The 11,384-nt window shown below is 41.9% G+C and overlaps 1 protein-coding gene across 1 annotated transcript; it reads right to left on the reverse strand.

Moving 5' to 3' along the window:
- Positions 1 to 208: 208 nt before the first annotated feature.
- On the reverse strand, positions 209 to 4,544 carry LOC112250754 (guanidinoacetate N-methyltransferase). The gene is made up of 6 exons (XM_024421158.2): positions 4,281 to 4,544; positions 3,124 to 3,269; positions 2,965 to 3,028; positions 2,777 to 2,844; positions 2,354 to 2,464; positions 209 to 477 (listed from the first exon to the last, which is right to left on the reverse strand). Exons 1-6 carry the CDS (start codon positions 4,453 to 4,455, stop codon positions 337 to 339), a joined length of 705 nt encoding a protein of 234 aa, XP_024276926.1. The 5' UTR covers positions 4,456 to 4,544; the 3' UTR covers positions 209 to 336.
- Positions 4,545 to 11,384: the final 6,840 nt, after the last annotated feature.

Consider the following 11,384-nt stretch of genomic DNA (forward strand, 5'->3'; position numbering starts at 1 on the left):
CAAATGATCGGTCAATTAGTTGGTTAATCTCACAGGACTAATAATTGGACAAAAGATCAGAATTGGGCTGCCTGTGTGGTATGTAAAATGCTTGTTGACGTTGCAATACAGTTAAATGTAATGCATTCTGTGACAAATTGCAAGAGATGCACAATTGTTAGAGGTAATACCCAAACAAATTCATTTTGACAGAAGAAAATAGAGTTGATGTGATTTAAATTGGTTTATTGAAAGATGAACATCCCTGAGTGCTTGTGGATTTGACAGTAAACTAATGTGGCTTTTTAAAATACAGGCACTTGAGAAGGCATGACATTGCAGTGGCACCAAGCCATTTCACTCTTTCAGAATGGTGGGAGTAATCATCTTGCGGAAGGCATAGTATTTGCATTCGCTTGGGGGGACAATATCCATGGTTGTGGTGCTAATCATCTCCTTCTTGAAGCCAGCCTCAAGCAGTTGAGGCATCTGGGTCTCCTGAAAATCATCAACACAAAGATCTGGTCTGTATTGTGGACCTGCATCACACATTATGGGGCCATTTAACCCTTTACACTTGTGGAAATTGGCCTATGTGAATAGTGCCAAATTGAAATGTTTCTATCAGAAGAAACATAAAAAGCATATGCATGACCATGGTAGCAATTAAAAGAGAACACTGGAGATTATGGGGAAATGATCAGACACAACAGTTCACCTGACACGACTGAATCCAAACAAACTGTTGATTTTATATGCATTTTACATTTACTGTACTTTTCGCAGCGTTTGTCAACGAAATCTGAAAACACTCTGGATACAATCAGTAACACAAGAATATTCATGACATGTTTGGGGTAGCTGCAACATAACAAAAAAAAAATCAAAAAACAAAAAAAGTGTCTGAGTGAGAGGTCTAACAGTTCCTAAGTAATCAATGCACTTTTATGACTCATGGAAAGAGCCTTCAATGATAAGATGCTTTTTGAGCTCTCCTAGCTTTGCCATTGAGGAACTGAAGCTAGAATACTTGTAGTTGTTTTGAACACAGCCCGGCGTACCCAAAAATCACACAATTACTGTTTACACAATCCAGGAACGTTTCATTATAAATCGCAATCTGGGTCAGGTGAGCATCATTTGAAAGCTTATTCAATTGCCAACATGACTAGCGAAGTTATAAAATACGATCTTACAGTGTTAGGCTTTCACAAGGCACTTAAGACAAACACAAAATACATTTGGTGCGCGCAGAATGGAGTCATGAGTGCATGTTCTCGGCACATTTTCTTCACAATACGACACCGGTTCATTCTGTTCAGGAAAACCCAGGGTATGACACATCTTTAACTTTACATCAAACATATCGATCATAAATGTTTCTACTTTAAAATGACATGAGTTTTCAAACATGGAAATGTGAAGTGCACATTTGGACTTAATGTAGGTGTGTGGTTTGCTTGTATGACATCAAAGCGGTATTTATTATAGTCCTCAACGTCTCATCTTTCAGATCGTTCGATTTACAGCATTCCCCTCAGACAACAACAAATGGCATCTTTTTGTGTGTGTGGTACACGCGCTTAGAACGGCTGTCAGTTGAATCCCATAAAACGCTGTAAATTGAAGAGCCTGAACTCTGACGGTCATATATGGTACAGTAGGTTACTGTACAGCCACTAAGTTACAATTGAGGCACTTATCAGTGACCAAATCTGCAATTTTCAACCAGTATACAGGATAATAGGGTCTGTGAGTTTAAACGGTTACGCAGTTGCAGTTCAGATACAATTTATCATTAACCTTTGTTTAGCCAAGAAAGGTAATTGAGGACAGATTTTCTAACAGTGCCAGGACCAAGTGCAATAAAAATGGTATTAGTAGATATACAGTAATTGGTTTAGTTTGTCTAAGTAATCACTTCACCCCACACAGGAGTGGAATCAATCGAGTTGTGAATTTGATTTTCATAGTTTTGAAATAAAACTATAGAACATTTGTGATCAAGTGTCGACTTTGAAGTACTGTAACAAAAAAAAATGGTGGAAACATGCAGCAGCAAAATGAGTTAGTACTGTAGCTACAGACATACCAAATAAGCAGAGTGCAACAGAGACGTAGTCACTGTACATTAAACTAATGGGTTAATGGTTGAATGAACATCAAACCAAACAATATTGAGGGCCACACGTGAAATGACATGTAATACCACAGTAACTATCCGTGATATACCTGTAAGTACCATCTGGCAGAAGGGCAGAAGGCGTGCAAAGAAATGAAATGTGTCGAGCCCGAGAAGGAACATGTGTAGCCTACCCATGCAACTCAGAGAGAGATTAGGTGTTGATCATTGACTGGCTGAAAGGCGGCTCACCTGGAACATGTTGTCGATGTTGTCATATTTGGTCTTGAGAAGTTCACCCCAGGAGGTCAGGTTACAGTAGGTGAGAACGCCACCTGGCTTCAGCAGCCTGTGGGCATGGCCCTATTGAGACACAATTCAACAATTGCACTATTAATGGAAACGTTAGCACGTCATTGTGGAACGATAGGCAATGTTTGTTTCAAGTGATAGGGATCAGATTCCATTAAGAAATATCTTATTCTATTTGGATTCATGTCTGTAAACATCTGCCATATGTTTGTGTTGGATACAGCTATGATATCATATATGATACCAAACATTTGTGTGTTTTGTAGTCTTTATTACAGGGGGAAATCCCACTCCTCTGTTGGTTCCTGTGCTTTTGCTGATATGTTCATAATGTGCAGCCTTGGTCATCGAAGTGTTACTTACCTTGATGAAGTCAAACTGGTGAGTGTGCCATGTGTCTTCAGACAGAGGGTATGTGTCGTACAGAATGCCTTTGATAGAAGAGGCATAATTACAATTACACATACATACATATCTAAAGCAATTTACTCACTGAAGAATATAAAATATTCAATAATGGATATGCCAATAGAATGCATTTTGAAACTTACCATCAAAGTGGTTGTCAGGCAAGCCGCCCACTACCTCCTCCCACAGTCCTTTGAGGGGCACAATCTGTGAGTGGAGAAGAATTTAGGTTAATTTCATTCACTTTAAAAAGGAGGAAAAAGTCTGAATAGAACCTAATGTGAAGTGAAGATTTGTCTCACTTTATGTGGCTGAGCCTTGGCCCACTCCTGCAATCTTGCGAACACTCCATCATTGCACTCAATGATCCAGTGCTCCTCGATGGGGAAGGACTCGACTTTAGTTGCCGCGATGGCCATGCCAAACCCAATCTCCAGAACCCGTCCACCTGTGGGACAAAGCAGAACAAGCATCTCAATTTGTGTTTAAGTATCTACCTGTATTGAAGTGTTTTCAACTTTTCTACCTTTATCCCAGTGCTGTGGCACCTTTCACGAAAAGCAAAACTAATAATGCACAATTTTTGTTTGTTATTTAAGGGTTCTCAAATGAATGTTTGGGGGAAACGGCACGTGATAGATGGCCTGTGGCCACTTGAAGGAGTTCCACAGAGTAGTCTTTCAGTAATGTGTAAAAATAGATTAGAAAAATACCATTTTGTTTTGCCATCACCCTTTAGGCTACTACGCTGTTATAAACTGGCAAATTTCCACCAAAGATGTGTATTTTCCAACAGACATTGCCAAAGCAATATAAAGACAAACATACACTATTTACTAGAACTGGTCATATTGTATTTGTAACTAAACAACTGTTCTCATTGGACCACATTCCTCCATGCAGCAACATGGGCGCTATGGTGACGTGAGTGCACAAACAACTCTAAACGTTTACGCAACTAACGTAGCCTAATGTATATATATTTTTAAAGTATCAGTGATAATCATGAAACTTCTTGAATGGTATGCGGTAATAAATTATTGACACTCCCCAGCAAGTGCGCATTTGGCACGGTTCAATTGGTAGAGTAACACCTGCTGCAACCACAAGCCATTATATCCAACTCCGCCATGTTTTTAAACATAACGTGCATTGAGAGGAACGTCGCATATAAACTGTAAACGCATTGGTTTCATGAACGTTTCCTAACGTCTGCTGATTGATTGTGATCGTCTGTATTGATTAACCTGCAGCGCTGAATGAATTGTAGCCATTGATTAGGTTATAGGCAAATAGGCTGTCCCTTACGGTCTATTTGTTTTACACATTTGTAAGGAAAATGAATTACAGTCAGGTAAAATGTTATTATGGAACTACATCACAGAGTACCAAAATCCACACCGTCTTGTCGTCCCTATGCGTTCATATGGCCCACTAGCTTGCACATTGTGTGTTGTACCTTTTGAGGAGGCTACAATTGCCAGCGAGTGCATGTACGGAGTCTCCCAACGTTCCATAACCGGCTTGCCCAAAATCTCGAGATGAGTGTCGGTCTCATTGTAACCAGCACCAGCGTCGTGCCAGCCAGCTTTGCAGTCTTCTCCCTTGGAAAATATGGGTTGTGCCGTAGTCATTTTGGTAGTTGGCTTTCTTTATTAGATGGGGGATGGACGGAGTTGCTGTCTCTACGTCGTGGCAGAGGAAGGACAGATTTTGTTGCGGTGGGGATTTATATGGGTCAGAAGTGCTGACTGTGCAAGACGTCAACGAGGCGTAGGCATAGACATTAGGCTTACTACTGTTGGTCAATAAGTGGCATTTCAAGGAGTAGCCGGGTCAATGAAGTCCTAAGTGTCGAAAGCTGAGAGAAAACATGATACACTGATTGTATTTTAATAATCATTGCATATTGTAGTCTGTTTTACAACATTGCAGTGTGCCCTATTAGTCTACTTTATAAAACGGGAGGCTTGAATCCTGGATGCTGATTGGTTGATAGCCATGAGTTATTCACGGTAATGTAAGGCAAAACGCCATGATGCCATAATTATATTTGAAGTTTCAATATGCTTCCACTGTCCTGCAGCTGAGCCAGGCATTCATAAACTTAATCCCCCCTGGAAAAAGCGCCTAGATATTATTTCCCCATGCTTCTTGCCTAGCATTTGGTTTAATACAGCTGGGGTTCAAGTGGCACTCCAGTCTATTTTTCAACCATCATTTAACACCTGATTAACTCAACAAAAGGCACATCTCAATAGGTGGTCCAGGTAAGTCATGACATAGTACAAGTGGGAGGGGTTTCCTTTTTGTTTTTTATTGCTCTTTGAGCAAGGGAGGAGGCCAATGACATCACGACTTCCCATCAAACCAACTCCTTGAATGACCAACTCCTTGAAGTTTGTAGTTGTCTAAAAATCACTATTTTGCTCAGAACATATTTTATTACCCTTTAGTGTGTGTACTTTACTGTATTTATACTTAGGATATCACTTTCAAAAGGAAAATGTAAAAAATCGCTGACTTTTTTTTGTTGCTCAGGTTAATATAAGCCTTGTCCGACTATCCGACTCGTGCAACATTTTGCATTTTTTTGTATTATTTTGCGATCTCCATCATGCCATGCGAACGCGGCAAGATTGACAGCTTCTCTGATCCAAGAAAATTCATTCATCAGGGTCATTATAAAGGCTATATCCAAAGAATTGGCAATAGAAATTAAGGTAATTTTTTTTTTAATGTAAATAGTTTGCTGTCATTTCAGCTGCTTGATGTGAATGTGTGTTAGCTAGCTAGCAAAGGAGAAGTAACGTTAGCCTTGCATCATCATTGATGATGTTCTTTTCCCCCCCAGTCTGATTGAACGCCTTTTCTAATGAGTCCTGCGCAGCTCGTGGGCATTGTCGAGGGAAACATACATGTTCCTGAGAGGCTACTCTTTCAGTGATGGGGTCATAATATGTTGTAGCTTAAACGTTCAAACGATAGAGCCAGATCTGTAGGAAGAAAACAGAAACCACTCTGTTTATTACAACTGCATCTAGTGGCTACCAGATGTTACTAACATAACAAGCGCAATTTTTGTTTTTGTTTGTTTCTCTTGCAACCCAATTTTCAAATCAGGCAACACCACATGTGGTCCCTCCCAACCCCTAGTTTGGGAAACGCTGCATGTGCTTATTAGGACAGTATATTTAGGCCCTGTCCAGAAGAAACCCTAGGTGCTTAATGGTGCATCTGTAGAAGTTTGTGAGGATATCAGGGGCCAAGCCAAATGTATTCAGCCTCCTAAGGTTGAAAAAAGGTTGAAGTTCTTATCCTCCTAGATCTATCTGCTGCTTTCGACACAGTGAACCATCAGATCCTCCTCTCCACCCTCTCAGGGCTGGATGTCTCAGCCTCTGCACACTCTTGGATTGCATCCAACCTGGCAGGCCGCTCCTACCAGGTGACATGGAGAAGATCTGTGTGCACCACATACTCTCCACTACTGGTGTCCCCCAGGGCAAAGATCTAGGCTCTCTCCACTTCTCTCTATATACCAAGTCACTCGGCTCCGTCATATCCTCACATGGTCTCTCCTATCATTGCTATGAGGATGACAGTCAACTACTTTTCTCTTTCCTCACTTCTGACACCCAGGTGGTGACACACATCTCTGTGTGCCTAGCAGATAGCTCAGCTTGGATGACTGCTCACCACCTCAAGCAGTTGAGGCTGCTTAAGGGGAGGATGGCTCATAAGAATTTCAAAATAAGAAAATTAGAATTTGTTCTTAACTGACTTGCCTAGTTAAATAAAGGTAAAAAAAATTAATTTTTTAAAATAATAATAATAATGTCCGGAATAGAGTGAATCACTCCATTCCAGCCGTTACACTCCATTCCAGCCATTATAATGAGCCATCCCCCCCTCAGCAGCCTCCACTGACGTCAACCTCAACCTCAACAAGACAGAGCTGCCCTTCCTCCCCAGGAAGGCCTGCCTACTCCAAGACATCTCCATCACGGGTTGAAACTCCATGGTGTCCCCCTCCTAGAGTGCAAAGAACTTCGACATAACCCTAGACAACACTCAGTCGTTCTCTGCAAACATCAAAGCAGTGACTCGCTCCTGCAGGTTCATGCTCTACAACATCCATAGAGTAGGACCCTACCTCACCTTGATGCCGCGCAGGTCCTATTCCAGGTACATGTCATCTCCCGTCTGGACTACTGTGACTCGCTGTTGGCTGGGCTTCCCGCTTGTGCCATTAAACCCCTGCAACTTATGCAGAATGCTGCAGCCTGCTTGGTATTCAACCTTCCCAAGTCTTCCCATGTCATCCCGCTCCTCCGCACACTCCACTGACTCCCAGTTGAAGCTCGCATCCACTACAAGACCATGGTACTTCCCTACGGAGCAGCAAGATGAACTGCCCTTCTCTACCTTCAGGCTATACTCAAACCCTACACCCCAACCAGAGCACTCCGTTTTGCCACCTCTGGTCTCTTGGCCCTTCCGCTCAGCGCAGGCCAAACTCTTCTCTGTCCTGGCACCCCAATGGTGGAACCAGCTTCCCCCTTAAACTAGGATAGCAGAGTCCTTCCCTTCTTCAGAAAACATCTGAAACCCTACCTCCTCAAAGAGTATATTAAATAATCCCACAGCTCCCCCCTCGCGCCACCTCCTAACCCCCCCCAATAGAAAATGATTAAAAATAGCCTTTTGTGAACTTACAATCACACTTGACTACTCCCCACCCTTAACAGCTCTGACTTTACTGATAGCTAATTTATTGAGGAAAAATGTATTTACTATGACTGTGATATGTGGTTGTCCCACCTAGCTATCTTAAGATGAAAGCACTAACTGTAAGTAGCTCTGGATAAGAGCGTCTACTAAATGACTAAAATGTCAATGTAAAATGTTGCACCTTTTTCAACACACTGACTGTGTGGATGGACCATTTTAGGTTGTCAGTGATGTGCATACCGAGAAACTTGAAGCTTTTCACCCTCTCCACTGCGACCCCATCGATGTGGATGGGGGCGTGCTCCCTCTGCTGTCTCCTGAAGTCCATGACCAGCTCCTTTGTTTTGTTGAGGGAGAGGTTATTTTCCTGGCACCACTCCATCAGGGCCCTCACCTCTTCCCTGTAGGCTGTCTCATCGTTGTTCCCTGTAGGCTGTCTCATCGTTGTTGGTAATCAGACCTACCACTGTTATGTCGTCTCCAAATTTGATGATTTCGTTGGAGACTTGTGTGTGGCCACACGGTCATGGGTGAACAGGGAGTACAGGAGGGGGATGAGCACGCACCCTTGTGGGGCCCCCATGTTAAGAATCAGCGTAGCAGAGGTTTTGTTGCCCACTTTCACCACCTGGGGATGGTCAGGAAATCCAGGACCCAGTTGCACAGGGTGGGGTTGTCGTAGCAGAATCAGAATTAGTTAGGTAACATTGATAAATAAGATATTTTATCAACTTTCATAAATATGCTTATGTGGGAAAAATCACTTGGGGCCCAGAGAGGGGAGAGGTCAGGATTGTCTTCATATGTGAGGGTATCTGTTAAACCATGTGAAGGGCTCCACAATGTCTGTACACCAGTCACTCCCTACTTTTCCCTTTGGGGGGAGGAGTATGGCAGTGTCTAGAACCATTGAATTTCCCCTCTGATGTCGAAACTTGTCTTTCATAGTATATGACCTAGAGGCTCACTCCTCTAAGGGAGCTTGTCCAGGGGTGGGTTGTATTTGAGATGGGAGTATATAGAATTGACAATTGATATATGCAATTGGATGAGGTAATTGTTTTGGGAATATGAAGTACCAAGAACGAGAAGTAGAACCTTATCTTAGAGAGCAAACTGAACAATGATTTATAGCTAATAATGTCTGGCTATGGGATACTCCTCTCTCAAGTAAAAGTATTCCTTTGTGCAGTTTTCCTAAGACCTGTGGTTCATCATTGTGAATTGAGAGGGGTGGATCTTTGCTATAAAAGATCTCAGTTGCCATTATGTTGACACTCAGAATTCATTTATAGACACTGAATTGATCTGAGAATCAAAGGGTTATGGGGAAGCTCATATTATTAAAATATTAAGTTTAAAGTATAACTCTGACTTGTGTGTGGTTTGTAAACTCTCCTTTCACTTAGTAATACAGGAAATTACCACAACAGGGTTCAGACTCTGGGCCCCGAGCTTAGTGATGAGCTTGGAGGGCACTATGGTATTGAAGGCTGACCTGTAGTCGATGAACAGCGGTCTTACATAGAGTTGAAGTTGGAAGTTTACATACACTTACGTTGGAGTCCTTAAAACTCATTTTTCAACCACTCCACAATTTTTTTGTTAACAAACTATAGTTTTGGCAAGTTGGTTAGGACATCTACTTTGTGCATGACACAAGTAATTTTTCCAACAATTGTTTACAGACAGATTATTTCACTTATAATTCTCTGCATTGCAATTCCAGTGGGTCAGAAGTTTACATACACTAAGTTGACTGTGCCTTTAAACAGCTTGGAAAATTCCCGAAAAATATGTCATGGCTTTAGATTCTGATGGGCTAATTGACATCAGTTGAGTCAATTGGTGGTGTACCTGTGGATGTATTTCAAGGCCTACCTTCAAACTCAGTGCCTCTTTGCTTGATATCATGAGAAAATCAAAAGAAATCAGCCAAGACCCCATAATCTTTTTTTGTAGTCCTCCACAAGTCTGGTTCATCCTTGGGAGCAATTTCCAAACGCCTGAAGGTACCACGTTCATCTGTACAAATAATAGTACGCAAGTATAAACACCATGGAACCACGCAGCCAACTTACCTCTCACCTAGAGATGAACGTACTTTGGTGTGAAAAGTTCAAATCAATCCCAGAACAAGAGCAAAGGACCTTGTGAAGATGCTGGAGGAAACCGGTACAAAAGTATCTACATCCACAGTAAAACCAGTCCTACATCGACATAACCTGAAAGTCCTCTCAGCAAGGACGAAGCCACTGCTCCAAAACCTCCATAAAAAAAAGCCAGACTACAGTTTGCAACTACACATGGGGACAAAGATCGTACTTTTTGGAGAAATGTCATCTGGTCTGATGAAACAAAAATAGAACTGTTTGGTCATAATAATCATTGTTATGTTTGCAGGAAAAAGGGGGAAGCACGGGGGTGGCAGCATCATGTTGTGGGGGTGCTTTGCTGCAGGAGGGACTGGTGCACTTCACAAAATAGATGGCATCATGAGACGGACAATTATGTGGATATATTGAAGCAACATCAGTCAGGAAGTTAAAGCTTGGTCGCAAATGGGTCTTCCAAATGGACAATGACCCCAAGCATACTTCCAAAGTTGTGGAAAAATGTCTTAAGGACAACAAAGTCAAGGTATTGGAGTCATCACAAAGCCCCGACTTCAATCCTATAGAAACTTTGTGGCCAGAACCATGTGCGAGCAAGGCCTACAAACCTGACTCAGTTACACCAGCTCTGTCAGGAGGAATGGGCCAAAATGCACCCAACTTATTGTGGGATACTTGTGGAAGGCTACCCAAAACATTTGACCCAAGTTAAACAATTTAAAGGCAATGCTACCAAATACTATTTGAGTGTAAGTAAACTTCTGACCCACTGGGAATGTAATGGGGGAAAAATGAAATAAATCATTCTCTCTACTATAATTCTGACATTTCACATTCTTAAAATAAAGTGGTGATCCTAACTGACCTAAGACAGGGAATTTTTACAAGGATCAAATGTCAGGAATTGTGAAAAACTGAGTTTAAATTTATTTGGCTAAGGTCTATGTAAACGTCCGACTTCAACTGTAGGTATTCCTCTTGCCCAGATGGGATAGGGCAGTGTACAGTGCGATTTCGATTGCGTCATCCGTGGATATATTGGGGCGGTATGCAAATTGTCGTGGATCTAGGGTGTCGGGTAAGGTGGAGATGATATGATTCTTAACTATGACCCTTAACTAGCCTGTCTGTACATTTAGTGCTGAGCGATTAACTGAAATGCCTGCTGTTTTTAATTGACGGACGTTTGTTAACTTATTTGAATTATATTTCGTTAGTTTTTTTTCTTCTGTGAGGTCAATGCACAGTTTCTGGAGCTATAAATCAGATCAAGCGATGTATTACGGAGTTGTAGTTTCCAACAGGCCAATATTAGCGTAGAAAACATGGTTCGTGACTACAATGGCCATAATCCATTACGTGTCTGCCTTACTTGTCTGGTCTGTGTGATGCGTTGAACTATAATGTGAACATTTGATGCAGACATGGAGACAGGGTGCGTTTGTAAATTCACTCTGGCTATCTACTATGATTTCAGGGCACTCTCGTTTTAGTGTGCCAGAGCGCAGAATAACTGATGCAGTTCAATTGTTGCCAGCAGCACAGTTACGGTCATTGACGCTCTAGATGAAGAGAGCCTAACCAACTCTGCTAGGGCTAGTAAATTGGCGAGAGTGAGGTGTACCCTCAATTGTGTCTGAAAGTAGCTAGCCAACTTTATTTAGCCAGTTAGTTTAGGTGCTTGACTGCCGTTGTGAGGTCAGAACGCTAGGATC

Source organism: Oncorhynchus tshawytscha, linkage group LG05 (genome assembly GCF_018296145.1).
Source record: "Oncorhynchus tshawytscha isolate Ot180627B linkage group LG05, Otsh_v2.0, whole genome shotgun sequence".
Taxonomy (NCBI): Eukaryota; Metazoa; Chordata; class Actinopteri; order Salmoniformes; family Salmonidae; genus Oncorhynchus; species Oncorhynchus tshawytscha.

Excerpts from the sequence above, each read along its gene's own strand:
- LOC112250754 (XM_024421158.2), bottom strand. The coding sequence starts at position 4,455 with ATGACTACGGCACAACCCATATTTTCCAAGGGAGAAGACTGCAAAGCT. Across the intron at positions 2,465-2,776 it reads ACCAGTTTGACTTCATCAAG|GGCCATGCCCACAGGCTGCT; the intron begins GTAAGTAACACT and ends GTGTCTCAATAG. Across the intron at positions 478-2,353 it reads ACATCGACAACATGTTCCAG|GAGACCCAGATGCCTCAACT; the intron begins GTGAGCCGCCTT and ends GATGATTTTCAG.